Source organism: Lonchura striata, chromosome 5 (assembly GCF_050655825.1).
Source record: "Lonchura striata isolate lonStrDom1 chromosome 5, ASM5065582v1, whole genome shotgun sequence".
Lineage (NCBI taxonomy): Eukaryota > Metazoa > Chordata > Aves > Passeriformes > Estrildidae > Lonchura > Lonchura striata.
In genome coordinates, this window is record NC_140707.1 from 48,052,852 (window position 1) to 48,073,335 (window position 20,484).

The 20,484-nt window shown below is 35.3% G+C and overlaps 1 protein-coding gene across 7 annotated transcripts in view; it reads left to right on the forward strand.

Moving 5' to 3' along the window:
- NPAS3 (neuronal PAS domain protein 3) overlaps positions 1-20,484 on the forward strand; it is a 589,208-nt gene that overhangs the window by 392,734 nt on the left and 175,990 nt on the right. For all 7 annotated transcript variants that reach the window (XM_085582101.1, XM_021542664.4, XM_085582102.1 and 4 more), the window contains one exon: positions 18,240-18,329. In XM_085582101.1, coding sequence (XP_085438227.1) covers positions 18,240-18,329 — 90 coding nt within the window. The remainder of the gene's footprint in view (positions 1-18,239; positions 18,330-20,484) is intronic.

Genomic DNA, 20,484 nt, shown 5'->3' on the forward strand with positions numbered 1-20,484 from the left:
TTGTAATAATTCATTTAATTTCCCTCAGTCAAAGTCTGTTTTGCCCATGATGGTAATTGGTGAGTGATGTCTCCCTGCCCTTAACTCATGAGCCTTTTGTTGTGTTTTCTCTTGCCTGTCCAGTTGAGGAGGGAAGTGACAGAGCAGCATTGGTGGGTGTCTGACCTCCAGTCAGGGTCGAACCACCACACCCGGTCCTGCTGGCCGCACTGTTTCTGATACAAACCAAGATGCCATGGGCCTTCTGGTGCGTGTCCAGCTGGCTGCTGACTGGCACTCCCAGGTCTTCTTCTGCTTGGCTACTCTTCAGCCACCTTTCACCAAGTCTGTAGCATTGCATGGGGTTGTTTGTAAAGAAATAATTTATTAAAAACACATACTTTTACTTAATGTTGTACTTTGCAGTAATATGTCCCAGAAATATACATTTTAGACATATTTTCCAAAACTAATTTTCTTCTATATTGGTCAGTATTTTTTTAGTTAATCTTTGTAGTTTGGAAGATACTACCTTGTCAGTTAAAAAAACCAACATAGTTAGATGATAAAAAGGAAAATCTTTGCAGCTCATTCTGAGCATTAGTTGAAGATTGTTTCCTGGTAATTGATACAGCCTGATTGCTTGGAAAAAATATATTCCTTAAGTTTCCCACTAGTGTGATCAGATACTTAATAGCACATACATCTTGTGTGCAATGACCGGATGTCTCTCCAAAATCCCATCATATTTATTTCATTATTTTAGCAGATTGATATCTACTGTTCCCATTGCATTCTTATTATAAGCTAGGTGAGCTAGCTTGGTGGAGTGTAAACTTCATCATACATTTTACCCAGGAAAACATTTTCTAACTAAGTGTTCAGCAATGTCAAAAGGGGATAGAGATCCTTAATAATAAATCCTTTTCAATTTGCATCAGTTTTTCCCTGGTTAACTAATTTTGTGTAATGTCCTCCTGAACATCCACAGGAGTAACTGAGTAAAGTAAGGAGTCCTACATCTGTTTATTTCAATGTTTATATACTTATCTAACAGTCTGGTATAATGTTTATTACTAAACAAGATTGTAGTAGTGATAAATTTCCACAGTTTATATGCACCAAGTTTCTTACCAAGGTAAAGAGTGTAAAGCTCACTTTAATAAAAAATAAATATTGCATGCTGGATATGTGGTACAAAAAAATGAACTTTATGAATACAGTCACTGGAATGTCTCTTTTGCACTAGTTGACAGGTCTATGGATCTTTACAGATCTAGATCCCACACAGAGAAATATGTGGGTATAGACAAATTTAAATGTACAATTCTTTTTCTTTATGACAACAATCAGATTTCTAGAAGGAAAAAAAAAGGTATACTGGTATAAATTTTGAAAGTTCTAAATTAGACATAAGGTGTTTGGCTGATTGGTCAAATACAGAATTGAATGACAGTGTACAGTCAAGATGCTCTGACATTTCGACACTGGCTTTTCAGACACTGCATCCTTAAGAATGAGCAGTGATGGTGTGGAGAGGTTTATAGCATAGTTGAATGTCTTCAGCTAAAGTTGACACTCCAAAAAATTTCCGCATTGATGATATATATATATATGCATATATATACATCATGAGCCAAATTTCTTTGACTGATATTAACATAAATGGGAAAGCATTTGTCTTACCCAAGACAACAACATTTTTCCTTTATTTTTTATTACTTCTAAGTGCTTCCCATAGTAGTATTTCTGGAGATATTTTTAAGGGGAAAATGTTTGTTCTGTGCCAGCAGATTCTCATGCTGAATGACTTTGTACTTTCTGCTGAGAGCTGTCCAGTGTTGACCACTGTAAGAGCAGAGTACTGTAAGATTTTTTTTGTCTTGATTTGCTTACAAGCATTTTTTTTAAGGCTGTGCCTTCAACTGCCAGCTCTGAAGAGGTTCACACAGATAAACAATTTGAGCAGTGTTTTTTTAAATTGCTGCAGAAAGTCTGAATCAATTTCTAAGGGGAAGAACCAAATGTTGCACAGATAGGTTCAAGAAGATAATCTGTGAAAATTTACCATTTTGTGAAGTCTGGCATTTTCCACACTCACTTTTAGACACAGTATCAATCTTTATAAGCCAAAAATAAAAGGTATCCCTGGCAAGAATGGGTAAGTGGCATTAAAAGTTTAGGAAAGATCCTTCAGAAGAAAAGAAATTGTCCTTCATCTGTGCTTCAGTTCAGACATTGTGGAATCTCTATTCGTCCAGACTTGTGCACTTACCATGTAAGTTGCTCGGGAGATGAATTTTTGAAGTGCCAAATAAGATTCACACAAATCTGCAATGGATTGGCATTTATTCTATAAAACTATTTACTAGAAGTGCAACTTAGCAGTTGTCTTCCTCTTTTTCTTCATTCTTCTCTTAAACTCACTTTCTCTTGCACATTTTTGGTCCTGTTTTCTTTTCAGTGCTTGTTGTTTTGTTCCCCTTTGTTCTTCATTCTGTCATTTATAGTCATTATATTTTCTCATTTTCCATTATGTTTTCTACAACTACAAGTGAGCTTTAGCTTGTTCCTGCTAGCGTGAGATTTTCATCCTATCATTGGGTTTTTCTAGTATTTTTGTTAGACCTTCAAATCTTCCTCCTTTCCATCCCTCAAACCATCAAATTCATGTCCTTCCAACACATTATGGAACTGACTCCAAGGTTTTAAGCCTCTGGATTCATGAGAAGTGTGCTGTATCCTCAGGGCAGGAAGGAGGACCCAGGATCTTGATCTGGCTCAGCTTGGTCAGTACCTCAAAACAGGTGAATATTCTGAATTAGTGGAGGAGATGCTGAAGCAATAGTTAGTTCAGGAAAATAAGCCAGTCCAAGTTTCACATTATAAGATCTTATTGATTTCCAATAATCATTAAAAACAAAAAAAAAATCAAAAGAGAAAAAAGAGGAGAAAAAAAGAGATACAATAGCTAAACTTATAGAGTGAGTGTGTAATCTCATGCAGGAGATGGATATTATATTTTAATTTTAAGACCTGTGCTCTGATCATGTTGCTAATGTCACATCTTAACTGGAGGCTTTTGTGGAACACTTAATTCTGGGAAGTCAGATTTCAGTCCATATTTCTAGTTCAAAAATCTGTTTGACCCATCTCTGGGACTGTGCAGAACTTCCATTGGAACTGGAAAGGGGAACCTTGGTCACTGTATTATGCAAGTTTTTCCCCAGTGTCTGGATGGCAATAACCTATAAGTTTGAAACTTTACACATTAGCAAGGCCAAACAATAGTTTTGGGCAGGTGATAAACCTTCATCCTCCTGCAGGTGAGAAATGAATGCATGTAAGTAGTTCATAATGTGTTTTTAAAGAACACATTGCTTTTAGAAGGAAAGTAACTGCTGTGGGACAAGTTGTTAATGTAGATCTTATTTACAGGGCCTTAAAAACGCAGGCCCTGATAAGCAGTGTTTATTTAAATACTTTAGCTGAACATACACAAAGTCATAATGAGACAACTTAGTGAAATTTGTTCTATGGGTTATGTTCAAGTTGAAAATGTTTTATGTTTTTCAGAAATTTATATTTTTCCTTCAGACTGTCCGGCTCTCACATTGTCTCACAAACAAACGCATATTTCATGGTGTTTTCCTCAGGACGCTGTGTGAGGCATTCATTATTGACTTTTCTTCTCTTTGAAAGAGTATCTGCCCACATAGTTAAAAAACAATTGTCTGTAGGTTTCATCCTCTCCATGCAGACGTGTGGGTGAGGAGTATTTAAACTAGCTGTAAACTCAATGAAATAGCTATCAATTCCCTCATTGCTGAAGACAGATTCAGGAAAAGGATCAAAACTAAAGAGAATATAAGATTTTCCAATTTTAGAGGGACAGAGGAATGTGATGAATTCCCAAGAGCATTGGCGTCTTTGTTCTGTTTCTCCCATCTGGGTATTTGCATGATTTGTGCCTGTTTGACCAAATATGCTGCTGGCTGAGAACTATTGGAGCTCTACTAAGAGTTGTGCCGAGTTTTGGAAGACCCAGTACTTTTACTGGAAATACTGGTTACATGGCTTTCCCTTTGAACACATCACGTTCCCTAAGGACAACCCGTGTGTTCCTTTCAAAACCTATGTTGCAAGTAATGTAAAACAAATTGTTAGCAGCTTTGTGGTAAAGGAGAATGTTTTTCTCTGGTAGCCTTTCTTCTCTGTTTCATGTTGCTTTTTCTCACACATCTCTTTCTCTGCATATGGGGGTGGCAGAACATAGGCTTACAGATAATTGAGCTTGCTGTTTGTTTCCTGAAGAGCTCCCACAAACATATTTTTAAATCCTTGAATTTGGGTTACTGGCTGCGAAGTTGCATATATTTGTGTAATATATATCACTTCGTTCCATCTACACTTACCATTTTTTTTCTCCAGAGTGAAATTCATACAGTGTTTTGCGTTTGCTATAAATACACATCTCAGCTGTATTTCTATCCTTTGTGTCAACATTAAAATTCCCTTGTTCTATGTTTAGCTTGAATAATTACCAAACCATTTGCAATTAGAACTCTAGGATATGACCTCACAGTGATTTATTCCATCGTTTCTTTCTGTATTTAATGCATTTCAGATACTGAAAATACCAAATCTTTGTCCTTTTATTTTGATGTTTATCAGTAATGGAAACATTCCAAAACAATCAGCCAAATACCTATGCTTTGTTCATTTATTGCCTTCTCTGAAGATAAATTGACTGTAGTCAACTCTCTTCAGCATTTTTCTTCACCTAGATATTATTGCCTTGTGCAGCCACCCCAAGGTGACTGTTATCACTTAATTAAATCCTTGCACGCTGGGAAGAAAAAACAACATTGTTCGTTCATAACCCCAAGGAGGTGTGTGGGTTTTTTTTTTTTTTTTTTTTTCTTTAAGCCACTAAGCTTTTTCCTTGTTTTATTAACTTATTCCTGGCTACAGCAAGACATACTTTGTTGATGAGCAAAAGCCTGTATTAGCTTTTTATTTTCGGGGTAAACTTATCTTTTCTCTGGGAAAAAAAAACTGTGGGCATTACAACAAAGAAGAAAAATGGGATCTCTCCAAACCCTGCAATTCTAGTAAAGGTCTGTGTAAACATCAAGCCAGTAAAGAGAAACAGGGGAGTAGCAGGAAGGAAATGAGAAAATAAAATGCAAACATAAAATTGGAACAAGACAAAAAAATAAGATGACGTGTATATACACAGAGAAACTACTGCAGTGCTAAGGGAAAATTGGCATAAGGAATAGTATTTCTGAGGAGAAAAATATATCAGGGCTCTTTATGGTGCTGTCTAGGGCAGCATCTTTTTATTAGCCTCTTGGTTAATGTCCTCTCTCTGTCTATTGATTTTAGACTACATAACACTTGCTTTTACCTTTGCATTTTCTTTTCCATAATGCATAATCCTCCCTGAAAACTGTAAGAGGATATATTGCAGATGAGCCAGTCATTGAATATGTGAGACCTGTGATTTGTTTTTAAGTTGTTTTAAGCAGAGTAGTTCATATGAGAAAGTTCGTCTGAAGTAGTGAGTTGCCAGAATATGTACGATGGTTTGGATACATATTGCTTGTTTCTAGTCCATTAAATGTAGGACCAGAAAATAGGTTTACCTGCTCTAAAACTGGGGCTCAAACAACCATATGTATTTGTTCATGATGCTAAATCATTTTGCCACCTGCTGTGTTCAACAAGCATTTACAAATAATAAATGTGATTTGAAGCTGTAGTATTTGCAACAGCAGTTTATGATATAATTTGTATAGAAGCATAATATTTCAGTAAGTGATAAGAAAGAGCTTTTGAAGAGTTGGATAATCATGATTTTTGAAATTAATCAATTATTATTTGTAGACTGTAATTATTGTAGATCAGAGACAGTAGTACAAGTTCATATATGAGACACAAAATATTGATAGATTTGTACAGCTTTGCTCCAAATCCAGTATGTCTGTACATTGTATCAGTAGTTAGTCTATAGAAATTCCCTTTGTGTGATAAAGTTTCACCCTAACTTCTGGGGTTTCTTTTTATTCTGTGCACTTAAATTCTTTTCTGTGGCTTTGCAAATCAAATTTTACAGTGTTTATACAGCTTAAATTTCTATCTTTCTTAGAAATAACAAAAATCTTTCAGTTTACCTTTACAGATTAACAGAAATGCTTTCCAATCTGTGTGCAATGGATTTGCCATCCATATATTTTAACCTATACTCAGGGTTTTTTGTCTAATCTATTTTATCTTCAAAGCCTGTAGACTTATAGCTATCTACACAACTTATTGAATATATTTAAAAGGTAAATGAAGCCTTTTTCATTTGAAATAAAAGCAATATATTGCAAAGTCATCAAATCTTTAAGTTTGGTTTGGTTTCAGATTGCTATTAGAGAGTGGTTTAGGAAACACTAATTCTGCAATGAATTATGTTTTGGTGTCAACAGAGTGAGATCCCTCAGAAGGAAATAATTTTGGCCTGAGTAAGAAATTGTTTTAGGAGTTGTCTGTAGGTAGAATTTTATATGCAAATTTGGGACACGAACTTCAAATAGCTGTTGTATGTACATATTTTCTGTTTCCTTTCCAAAACTGATTTTTTCAGATTCTTTCCTTTCCTTGTTCATTCCCTATTGGAAATTCTAATTCTACATTTGTTGTACTGTATGATTTTTTAATTAGTTTTCCCATTAGTTTGTGGTATCAGTGGGTGGCATAGCAACTTCATTGAAAGACTGGGACATGGCACAGGAAGCCTGTGAGGGAGAACTTGATTCTGACAACGTTTAGGTATAAACATATTGAAGATATATTGCAGTTTGAAACAAGGATGATTTAAAGTTTCATATGCCATTACTGTCCATCTTTTAGGGGTCAAAAAGTGTTCTGAATTTCTAAGCACCCTAGTGTGTTTATTTTATTTTCCATTAAAATTTTAATTTAGAAATAAACCCAGATTAAGTATAACAGAAAATCTCCTCAAACTGAGTTGTAATCCTGCTAAGAATTGTAACTAGGCTGAAAAAACTGTTTAGGTTTTAAACCCTAGTCAGAACTCAAACAATCTTCTCAGATGTGGAAAACATTTGGTTATATTTCTGTTGCAGTTATCTTGTGTGTGTGTGCTTCTGCTCTTTCCCATCTGGTTTGAAACCAGAGTCAGGGAATGACTGATAAAATACCATTTCTTTTTCACTATAGTGACTGAAAACAGATTGAAGAAATTCAGATATATGTCGGAACTCATTAAAGCATGACCACTTAAATTTATTTATTTTAAGTTGGAGGGGTTGCTGCCAATTAAAATGGCAAATTTACATGCAGAAGTCTATACTGCTTTCTGTGTGGTATGTCAGGCAGCATGTTCACTTGGGCATGGTAGTGGAACAAAATCTGAACTGCAGACATTCACATGGCAGCAGAAAAAACACTGGCAGTGCAGTTTGATAGGAAAAGGGGTAATAGTTTTAAACTAAAAGAAGATAGATTCAGAGTAGATATAAGGAAGAATTTTTTTTATGATAATGAAACACTGGCACAGGTTGCCCAGAGAGGTTGTGGATGCCTCATCCCTGGAAACATTCAAAATCAGGTTGGATGGGGATCTGAGCAACTTGATCTAATTGATGTCCATGTTCATTTCAGGGAGGTTGGAGATGGCCTTTAACGGTCCCTTCCAGACCAAACCACTCCATGATTCTATTTGATTTTGTCTCAATGAAGTTTATCAGTGATTTAAAGAAAGGGAAAAAGATGGAGAAATGGTAAAGAAAATCAGGAAAACATGGATGTTTATTACTTAGGGTCTAAATGTAGACAGTTCTGAAGATGGTAGACAACTGCAAATATATGGAACTTTGTTGTATTATATGATTTTTCTTTAGTAACTTTAATACTAGTTTGTGATATCAGTGGCTGTCATAGTAGCTTCATTGCAGAATTGGTAAATGGTGCAGGAAACTGCTGAGGGTGAACTTAATTCCAACAATGCTTATCTTGAAATATATGACAACAGAAAGAAGAAAAACATCACAGTGAAAGCAAAAAAGCTGGGATGCTACACTCACACTTTAAACACTGTATATATAAAGCATCATAATAAGAAATTAGAAGTGTTTTCTTTGTTTTCTCTGAGTGATTCTGAATAACAGGAAAATGGTGCTAACATTTGATTTGGCAAGAGGAAGAGTTTTCTTTCATCACTTTCATTTATGAAGGCACTTTTATCACAGTCATATTAGGGAGAGACTAAGCTTCAGGTCTTACAAATTGGAGTGAATCAGATAGTAACAGGGGAGAGCAATCGTGTCAGTACCTACTTGGGACACAAGATACAATATATAGATTGTTGACGTGCAATAAATAGCATGAGGATTGGTGATGTCAAGACTTATTCAGAGTTCTTTAGATAATGCAGTGTTTTGGATTACTGGCACAACAACAGCAACTGTATTTTGCGCTTCCAAGGAAATCTTGAGCACCTTTTGATGAGCAGGTTACTGTACTTTATGCTGCAGCTGATCCAGGGCACTCCTTAAGGGAATAGCATAATAATTTGGTTGTACACTAAAACCCTATATAAAAATACAGATGAACATTTTCTGTCTCTAAAAGGAAAAAAAATATATTATTAGTTGAAACCTTGTGTTTCTGGCTTCTGGACAAATCATAACTCACTTACCAGTCCCCACACTAGAGAATAGGATTTTATTATGGAAATACAAACAGACCCTTAATTATCACAGCAGTCAGAGGTGCCACTGTAATATATTAGCTTGTATTTTAAAAAGAATATAAACCTTTTTCATTGGAAGAGTTGCTCTGTGCTGCTGATATGCTTGAATTTATGCAATGAGCTGGTAAACAGCAAAATCCATACTTATCTTTACCAACACAGGCATTAGAGGTGAGCTTAGGGAAAAAAAAGAAAAAAAAAAGAAAAAAGCAAAGAGGGAGGGAGGAAGAGAGAAACACAGTATTTCTTCATAGCCTAGGGTGAGATTAGAGACCTATAGATGGCAAACCTACATACTGTCTTCTCACCCAGTCTCATATTCCAGCTGTGAAACAGAAGTGGAAGGTCAACATAGCAATAGTGTTTTGTAGTGGCAAACTGAGTTGATTTCCTCACATTCATTCAGGACCTGACCTCCAGTTCCCCGAGGATAATTGATTTTCACATAAATGTGCATTTCCCACTTTTGTGTGAAATATATTTTGGAAAGCTCAAACCCTTGCACAAAGTATTGCAACCCAACATAAAGACATCAACTTTACTGTGAAGAATGTAGATATTGTGGATAATTATTTCAGGGGAAGATTTTGAAGTATTTTTATTATTAATGAAGTATCCAGTTTGTTTCAGAAATTTTTTTGTCCCATGTAGTTGCAGTATTTCTGTGTTCCCTGCACAGATAAGTGAATGGAAATCTAAGCTTCTGTGAGAACCACAATAGCACATTATAGTTTTCTGTAGATTTGCATTCTGTCTTCAACTGACTCCTGTGCCTTAAAACAGTGTAAACTGAGTATTTTTCAGTGGTCAGGATATTTGAAAGGTCTGTGTTCCATGATGTCTAATAGAAACTCATAGTCCAGCTTGTAGTGCTGCAAAGGCTGTCAGAGGTCTCATCTCCATTTTAAATCCACTTTCTCTAAACCTGTAGGAATTTCTCCAAGACCTCTGTTAAATCTGGACAGAACTAACCATGGATTTGAATGCTGTTAGTGGGGTAGACAGACAAAGACATGCAGAGAAAAGGAAACAGTCTTCAGAGTTGCAAGAACCACTTCAAAATACAAACTTTAAGGGCTTATAGTTTTATGGGCTTTTTTCTGCTCACTTTTTTTTCCATGTCTCAATAAACCCAGCTTCTAGTAACTAGCATGTTCTGATTTGTGTCAATCCAGATTCAAGGATTCAAATCACAAGATTAGGGATTCAAAAGACAGAAACAATTCTGGAGGCTTCTAAGTACTGGTTTTTAGTGGAAAAGCAAATGGAAGCTTTAATTTAGCCCACCTATGGATCCTGGAAGACTTCAGAGGGAACGTGTGTGGAACTGCTCCACACTCCCATAGGTGGAGGAAGAATGGGTATAGCCATTAGTTCAAGGATTAATGACAGCTGGAGAAACTCTTAGCAGATTAGGACCAGATTCTGTCTTCTTTGTGTTATAACATGGAATAAGAGGCTGAAGATAAGAACATGAGTTTTATTTTTTTTTTTCCATGTAACTTAAAGGGTTACAGTTAGAAACAGCACTGTATTGGGTAGACTATGGATTTATTCTTAATGTTCTGTGTTCTTATTATATCTGTATTGTATTCCATTGTCTGGAAAGTATTCTCAAGATGTTCTTCTTTCCAGAAGAGTATAAATCAGTACGATATGCTAGTCAAAGAACTCAATTTCTCATTCAAATCTATTTTGGTTGTATGTAGTGCCATCTAATAGATTAAATATGCTAAACACAAGCCCCTCATCCTGTTCTTCCTTGAACACAGCATCTCTGCTTCATATGTATGAAATTGTGTGAGGCAAGTGAGAACACATATTCAGGTCTGGGATAGAGGTCGAATTCTAGCAAGCCAATTGTCAGGATCAATCACCACAGCATCTGAGTACCTCTTGAGTGCACAGATGATATTTTAAGAGTGAGATTAACTCTCTATAAAAAATTTTTCCCTTTAGTTTTTTCACCTAGGTTTTTGGACAACTGATATTTATCTACCTTTATCTGTTTGTTTTCACATAGTGTCAGGTTGTGTAGGTTGACAATAAAGCTAACCAAACATGCAAATACACAACAAATATAAGATCAATTTGAATTGAGCTTACATAAACTGAAATATTTATATGTAACATATAAGGGCTTCAAAGTTGCAGCCTGGGAAACAGTAACATTCACAAAAATGCTTATTGTTCCCACAATCAGTTTTGCTTCTACTTGTCTAAAGTTTCAGTCAGATCAGGTTCCCACAGTCTCTTGCTGTGTGGTCTGAGGTGCAGGTCTGGGGACTCAAGCTCTCATTCTGCCAGCTCTGTATATCTTAGCTCCTCCTGCTACATCACCTTGCTCTTTCACTTTTGGCACTTATTGAGTAAATGTTATGTAGGTACATGCTTTGTCAAATCCTTTACTCAGGGCAGCACCTCTCAGTGCAGAAAGGCATAGCTGATTGTGATATTTGTACCACCAAAGGGCAGGAACCACTTACATTCAAACACTATGGATTCAAAACAAAGGCAGTCCACAGATGTACACTTAATCCTGACCCGAAGTGATCACTTTCTCAGGGGAAGAGATACATAATGTAATCTCTGTATGACAAGTCTCATCCTAAATAAATAAACCTGATTGCATTACATGGCATGCAGTGATTGGCATCACAATCGCCTGTCCAAAGAGTCTGGAACCAGCACTAGGATCTCTAGGAATCCTAAATAATGAAAGGTTAGGAAATCATTAGAAATCATAAAGATAAAAGTTCAATGCTTTAATACATGACTTCCCAGGGTGGTTTGAGATTTTGCAGCAATATAGAATGGCCTTTTAGAAAAAAAATAATATTTCTGTCTATGTGGCAGAGATTCCTAAAAGCCATGTCTTGCTTTTGTACTCAAAAAATTGTCAGACTTTTAATCTCAGATTTTTTTCTTGAACATCCATCACTTAGAGGTTTGTCCATCACTTAGAGAATCTTGCTGTGATTCTCAAACTTACCTCTGATACTTGTCAATATATTGTCAGCGAACAGTCCAGGGAATACATCTTAAGAACTCGACTGTCACCTTTAAGTATTTTTCTTGCCTCTAAACTTTTCTCTTCTACACTTTCTACTTTTGCAATTGTTCTGTTCTGGAATAACTTATGCTTTTTTCTAATCAAGTAGTAAAACTGCCACTGCAAGTTTTTGCTGGTTGGATGTATAAACATAATTATTCTGTAAGTCTGTGAAAGATGCATCAAGGGAATCAGTAAAGTTTACTCCTCCTCCTTCATTTCTTGGCTTTGAGCTATAAAGCAGACTTCCTTATTATTGACAAATTTATTTTTTGGCACTCCCTTGTTGTCATAAATTACATCCTGACCACACGAGCAAAGAGCACGAAAATGACAAATTAGGAAGCTGGCATCAAAGTCCGTGCTAACCACATCCTTTGAGTTTGTCCTCTTACCTCATCTTTTTTACTGTAGTTGTTTTGGTGCCAAATGCATGCTGCCTTGTTGCCAAGTATGTGTCATTAATTCCCAAGGATTCTATGGTCATGTAGCCATATAACTGTTATGGTGGACTGTGATTGAAAAAATGGCAGCAGTATGAGAGTTGAAAACTGGGATTTCTGTATGTTTTCTGCTCAGTGGCAAAAAGCTTGTAGCTCAAGGAAGGCTGAAATAATTCCTATGCCTATTTCAAAAATTTTTATTTGGGCTTTTGTTTGGAGGTGGGTTTTTTGTTTTGTTTTGTTTATTTGGGGTTGGCTTGTTTGTTTGTTTGCAAGGGATTAAAAAGATGGAAGAGGACAAATAAAGCTTTTAGAGATTTGTGTAAGTCATTAGATGATCAAACTTCAGTTGCTCATTTTTATTCATGTGTATCAAATATATCCCATGTAAAATCCTATTTCCCAGCACAATACTCTAGTTGTCTTATAGTACTTAATTGTGAAAGCCCAAGGTCAGATTTTCCACCTAAGTAGTTATGCTTTTGCATGTTCGTTGAGGTTGCTGGAGGATATTGCTCTGATATCTTAATAATGAGAGTACAGAAGATGGATATTGAGGCCAGATTTCTATTAGCCATTATTTATGTCTTTTATTTCATTTTAACCCTCCATCCAAAAATGGTTGCCATGTTGAAGTGAAACTTGCTTTTTTTGTTTCCTTCTTTAATAAATCATATTTTTAAGCCATGTTGTGACTCAATAAATAAATAATGGAATTGTATGTATATTATAAGAGAGGGACTATGTTCTTTCATAAATGTAAGTTGCATCCTCTCTTTTAATAAAAGAGTGAAATATTTTTGCTGTTATTGAATTTTGTATGTCTAATTGGTGACTATCTTTGTCCTTAAATAAATGCTCAGTTCCAGTTATAATATCACTATGTTATAAGAGTGAAAAATTCTAACTAAGATGATCTGATTTCCAGGAATAAGTTTAGTATATCAATTAGTCTGTTTTATCAGGGGGAACATTCCCTTCTCCAGCCCCTAACTCCTGATCAGAGCCTGAATGAGAAAAGCATCACAGATGCATGCTGCATTGGACAAAGAACACATGCATGCATTTAAATCATGTATATCTTACTTTTTACTGATGTAATTGTGAAATATGTCCTTTTTGCATTCATAATTAGGGGGTGGAACAGATGGTGAAGGCTTAGTTTAAAATAATCTGTCATTAAAATAACCCAGCCTACTGGTAATTCTTCACTCTAACTGTAGTTTAGGTCAGGGTAACAGGGTTTTTTTAAGCATTGGAATACACTAGAAAGAATTAGGGACTTCATGGATAGTGTGAAATATGAGGATATTCTCCAGAAGGACACCGTAGTAAGAATCCAGTGAATTAAATTTGCCTGTAGTGGGAATATGCAAAAATGGCTGGGACAAAATTCCTCTGACAAATATAAATCCATTTACTATGATGCATTATACATAAGTGCATATTCGGTCAAAGTGGTACACTAGGTTTCATATCCTGAAAGGAAATAACCTCACTATGCTTCAAATACTGTAAAAGGCAGTGAGTATTTTGAGCTAAAAATCTGTGCTTTACATTTTTGTATTATTCTGATGTCAGAGGATATAAATTATAATAATTTGCATTATTGTTCTGGGGTGCTGTAGCTAGTGACTTTTAAATCTGAGTCTCACTTCCTTCGTGTCTACCACATTGACTTGCTCGTATGTGACAAAGAGAAACTTGTATCAGGCCTGCCTGGCTAATTTAGAACAGTTTTCAGAAAAAATAAAACTGTTTCAATAAATCACATACTTGCATGTCTTTAAAGCATTTATTTTAGTGTTCCCTTCAAGATTTCATTCTTTAACAGCTTTGAAGAGAGCATATAGATTTCAGCATGGTATTATGATAAATCTTCTTGAGGAGGGGCAAGCATTAACATTTGTGTCGGTTCTTTTTCATCTTAATCCAACCTTGGTTAATAATCAGAAAATTCTACATAGTGGGTAAGAAGATGTAATTAACCCTTTGACCCCAGAATCTTAATTGGCGCCTGTTGAAAACAGTGGGGCAGTTAAAAAAAATAAATTAAAAAGTAGCCTGTGGTGATTGAAACAGCATAATACATAATGGTTTTCTGAAATCAAAAGTAATAGAGAGCTTCAGCTTTAATCACATTTTGCATAAAGCCAGTAAGTGTAGTTTTAAACAAGAAGTTGCCAGTCTACCTTAAATTGGATTGTGCTCAAAATTGGCATTTGAGGTCACCCTGACCCTTTCTCAGCTGCCACACTAGATGAGATAGTTGACTGTCATAAACCTACAGTCAACTTCATTTACTTTATAATATAAAAGAGAGAAATTAAGTCAAGAAAATTTTCCTTGTATTCATGGTCTTTCCTTCTGTGAAAATAGGACATTAAGAAAACACAGTTACCTTTTCAGACCCTATTTTTATATTATAGTTAATTCTGGAATGTCCAAAACAGAAAACCTTCTGCCTGTGAACTACATTGAAACTCTTCAGAAATTCTGGCTGGAAAGCACTGTGGTGCTCCTTTCAAAAGTGATATTTAAAAGCTGACTCAATCCACTACTCTTCTTCCATTTATTTTGTCCTTAGTTATACGTAAGTAATATGAATAATACTTCCAGATATTTCTCATTAAAACAAAATTGTTTGTGAATATGTAGTATACAGTGGCATCACATACACTTCTCCAGTATATAACATAACCTGTGTTATGTTGTCTTGCACCTTCTCTGATGTCTGCTGCTCTCTTGGCATGCACAAAGGACGTACGCTTTATGAAAAATTGAAAAATTTCAACACGCATTACTTAAATAATAAATATTCATAAATAATACCTATGAATAACGAATGAGGCAGTCCTTCAGAACTACTGTTTGACCTGTAAAGGGAACAACAACATTGTCACAAAAGTGGTCTGTCTCAACCCTTTCATACTGGTGGGAGGAACTGCCTTGCATTGGAAGATGGCTATTTCTCCTCCCATTTTTATTGTCATTTTTCTTGGGTATTGGATTCTGAGCTTAGTACTTGGGGCTTTTGTTCTAAGGTCTTTGTATTTTGGGCATGGTAGGAGTTAGGTGTCAGTTAGCTGTTAGTCGGTGGCTCTTTCAAAATACAATTAAATAAACTTCCTCATTTTGTTCTACTGAACAAAATGCTGAATTTGGTCAGTAGTTGCACATAAGCATAGCTTCAGAGTGATGGAAAAAGAAATGGAGAAAGAAGGACCATGACTCATTAGTCTCAGCTGGCTTAATGAACAAATGTTATGGCACAGGAAGTGACTAATCACGTCCAAAGGTGTTGGTTTGCTGCACTGGCCCTGCCAGTCCTTCAGTGGTGCCTCCTCAGTTACCTAACTTGTAAAACTTAGGGGCAAAAGTAAGGAATGTTCTTCCAGAAAGAAAGAGAAGAAAAAAAGACTAAACTAATAAAGCTAATAAAGTAAAGCTATTTAAAGGAAAGGAGAGAATCAGAGTTAATGGCAAGGAAAAGTAGCAAGTGCTTAAGATGACTAACACTTCTCATTTCAACATCCTTCCAGCTGCTGATGACTTTCAAACTTTAGCCGTGGAGGCTGAAATTTCTTTGAACTATGTCAGCTAGAGATAGCTTGTTTGTTTATATTTTTTCCACCAAAACTGGTTTCAGCCAATTTCAAAACTACACTGAGCTTAATCAGTACTCAAAGCTTTCTTCAAACTTGTTTCATTAAGCCTAAATTCCTAAATAAGATGATGTGTATAAAAGAAGCAGAAAATACATCAATGACTCAGAGAATTATTTTTTCTGGTTCTTACAAAACTTTGTCTAGATATGCCAGATAATTACACACTAATACAGTGTGCTAAGCAGACCAGATCACAAATGTGCTTAAACTGTATGTCATTCTCTCACGTAACAGAGCAAAGGAGACACAGAAAAAGCTATATAAAAAACCTGACATGATGGAAGTTGTTCTTATATGATACACAAATAACCTATGAAACATTTTTTCTCAAGAAAGGAAGATATCACAATCATGCCAACTACTAAGAAGGGGTTAGTAAGAAACTCTGGTAGACTTGTCATTGCCAGTGTGGCTATTCCACTGTCCTGAAGCATCTCTGTACATCCTGTCAGAGCCAGGGAAACTGACTGCTGCAGATAGGCCTTTAGTCTGAGTCAGTGTGACAATTTCTTCTTGTTGGTAGAGAATGGAGTTCTGTATAGGTGGCCAGGGAAACAGTTTCATGGTTCTCAGCTCAACAGAGGCTTAAACCAGTTTCCTCAAAGGAACATGGGACAGAGAATCAGGAGCACTTTAACTAAGACCTTTAAAGATTTGCTTTTCTGAATAAGAGATTGTACATAGTGAGAGAGATCAGATGTGCAAAGGTTTTGATTGTCCTGGTATTGATCTAAGTTTGAACTTCACTGTTCCAAATTTTCCACCTGTTATTGATGTTAAAAATTCAAGGAAGTGATGTTAATAATTTGAGAAAGAAATTATGATGATTTATAAGAGGCCATAAATTACTTGCATAATATAAATGTTTTTACATGAAGGAGAGCCATGCAGATTTACATTTTTATTAATTCATAAATATAAATTAGAGTCTTTTTTAATGCAGTGTCTTTAGTGAGGGTTTGTTTTCCAATATGCAGTCTATTATTTTTAGAAATCTCAGATTTTGCACTAATTCCAGCACCTACTACATCAGAGGGGGGTGAACTTTTGCCAAAGACAGCTTTTGACTAGCAGCCTGTTAGAAATTAGTCAAGAAGCAGAAGAATAAAAATATTAAAATCCATCAGAAATCACTGTGTTGTATTTGCAAAGGAGTGATTACATGATTTTGTCATCACGTATCTCCATCAAATTTATGTGCTTTTTCCTTCCAAAACAAGGTTAATCTTTCAAATGCTACAGTTAATTTTTCCTTTACATGTTCTTTTTCACAAGGAGATATTTGGGATGGGATTTTGGGGATTTTTCCTTGTTCCTCCCAACTGTTTCATACTTTCTGAGCTGTTTAGCACTTCTAATTTCTAGAGTGTTGTAGTTTTACTTTTGCAATAGTCTATGATTTTTTGCCAAATATCATCCTCATAAAAAGCAGAAAGATAAAGACATGGATGGTGTATAAAGGTAGTTTCTTCCTAGTGTAGATTTACTCTTATTCCTAGAGGTATACTCCCTTCTGGAGTGATTTACCATGTGTCAGTTTAGAATGTAGTCCTCTGTTTATTAATTTCACTCATGTTTCAAAAGGTATGCATTAATTGCTTTTGTAATTGTATTTTGATTTTTGCAGTTGCAATGGAAACCACATCCAAAGACTTGAACCTGTCAAAGAAAAATCAGATATAGACTTTTACACCAAAAGGATGAAATTCATAGCATTTCTAGAGACCTAAGCTGTAAACACATTTGACAGTAATCTGCTGATTGGCTTTGTTGTCTCACAAAAGGAAAATGGTGTGCGTGCATGTGTGTGCATGTGTGTGTAATCCTCAATTAATTTACAAATTATTGAGGTCCACAGTGATTTGAGTGATGGCAGGGTTTTCATTTTCTCCTTTTGAATTTTGGAAATGGAAATTCTCTGCTTTGATTCTGAGCAATGGGGGGTGATTTTTTCTATATATGCTGCTCAATTGGAAGGTTATTTGTTTTCCTTATTTATTTCTTCATGAAAGAAATTATTTTTTTATATTTCTTCTATCAAGAAAATTAGATAAATTTTATACAGTATATGGCAGATATAAGCATGGCAGTAAAATAACTTAGTAATATACTCATCAACTTAGATGTAGTAATATACTCATATTTTGTTTATTAATGTGTAGACAGAATACAAAGAAATTGTCTTAAGAGTTCAAATTAAAAACACTCTCACAAAAGTCAGAATATTTTCCTCAGTTTATTCTGTGATGCCTTTGTTTGAATCTATTTTTATTTGTAGTTTGTAATTCTTTATTAATCTATTCACTTATTTTTTTCCTCTTATTCTGTAGTCCCTGGATGGATTTGTATTTGCACTAAATCAAGAAGGAAAATTTTTGTACATTTCAGAAACTGTCTCCATCTATTTAGGCCTGTCCCAAGTAAGTACATGCTTTCAATTCTAGAACATAACTTACCTGCTTTCAATTTTAGAACATAACTGTGTATGATGCATTCTTCTGTTTATTGTTATTAAGGAAATAATAATTTGGTTCCTGTGTTTTCCATGGATTATTGAATTAGCTGTTTAAAGTTGCATCCTGTTCATCCTGAGACACAGCTGAAAAACGTGTCTATAGTACTGGATGCTGAGATGCGTAAGAAAACTTTTTGCCACAAAGGATCATTATTAATTTATTGAGAACAAATGAAGTTTCTTTTCTCAGTTGTTTTGAACTTTAAACCTCTATACCTGCTAGGAAAGGGACACTCTAATAGTACTTCCCTTGTGTCCTATTACTGGATGTTTATGGAGTACCCTGCATTATCCAGGGAGCTGACACGATGACAGGGAGTCATTTGGAGTCAAGAAATGCTGAAAGAGGCCATTAAAATGTCTTGCAGGGAGGGTTCCAACAAGGACACATTTTGATGCTTTCACCAGTGCTCACTAATGTGAAAAGATGAATTTATAAAATATAGTAATTTGGGGTTTTTTAGTTTGAGATTATTTTTTTTCCATTTAATTGCTGACAACTGTTTTTCAAAGATTAAAAGGCAGGGCAGAAGTGGAGCACAAGTTAGTTGTTAATAGTTATTCCTAATCCTGCAGCATTCAGAAATGTTTAGGCAAGATAGATTCTTTCTGCTTTCACTTAGAAATGAAGCAGAAATATTTTGCATGATGATTTTCAGAGAGTGACCATCTACTTCTACTGCAGTCACCCTGAGGAGGAAAAGAAAAACTGAAATAATACTTATTTCAGCTACTTTAAATTGGGACCTCACAGCTATGAGGAATCAACTATTTGCATAGGCTACTTACTGTCCATTTTTCTGTACCCCACCAACAATTAAATGGGAAGATTTAATATTTGGTGACAAAAAAAAAAGACTCATTTTAAATAGTATCAGGTGAGAATATGAATAGGGACTCACTAAGTCCTCAAAGGACATGCAAGCAATTGGCTGTAGTAAGTTCAGTAATTGTTATTTTGTGCTGGCTTTGGCAAACCCAATGATAGAAATGGAAACAAGAGCTGTTTCTAGCTCATATCACTATTCTTGTCTCTCATTAAAGTCCCTCGTTTTGTAATAGACTTTAATCCCTGACTTAATCTGTTTGGGAGTTAGTAGCAAGAATCTCACATTTTGAAATTGGTGCACCACCATGTTGCTAATACAGTAAAGAATTGGAACTTTAATGTTTATTATTGTCTTATGTTCATATTAATCTGGTTTATGCATAGTATCCAACAAAGTCTAATAAGCCAGTAAAGAAGAAGGATGGATAATTAGTTTAAGCAGGTAAATGCTAATTAGGAAACTCCTGAAAGGCATCCATTATACACTAGCTTAAAACAAATTTTACAGCCCTGGTTAGTGGTGTAATCCAAATTCTGTCAAGGCAACTGCATTTTCTGTAATTGAGATGTGTATGTTTGCTTTGCATAACAGATGGCTCTGTATGCTTAGACTGATAGCTAGGAAAATAATAATTGCATTATTCTGGCCAAAAGAATATTAGCTCTTGGGTTTTGGCCATTTCAGTCAGTCCTCCTGCCAGCACAGCATATGCACATATATGGATTGGATTTTCAAGGAAATTGATGCATCTGGAATAGTGTGGCCATCTGAAATATCATCTGTTCAAGAAAAATTTGGCTTTAACCCTATGTTAGTCTCCTGTTAAAAGCATTTTCTGCCACTGTCTTTCAAACTATAGAGTTGATAAATCTCTCCTTACTCTGAACTCACATCATGTTGTTAAGACTTTACACTCCATCTTGATCCATATACATTTCAAGAAAGGGTTCAGATAAATGAAGCAATTTTCTTTGCATGTTAGAGTATTGGAAATATCAGGGCAAATATTTCCATGTGTTCACCACTGAAAGTACTGATGGAAAAACTACCAAAAATCAGAACCAGTACTGTGATTTTTTTATAGAATAATAAGTTAAACTTACTGAGATTTACTAAAATGCCTGAGTTTTTTGCTTTTCTTCTCTTCTGTCTTTATGGAGACATTTTGTATTTCTAAGACCTACAGTATTTATATATTTTTGATATATTGTTCTCTTGGTACAGCATTAT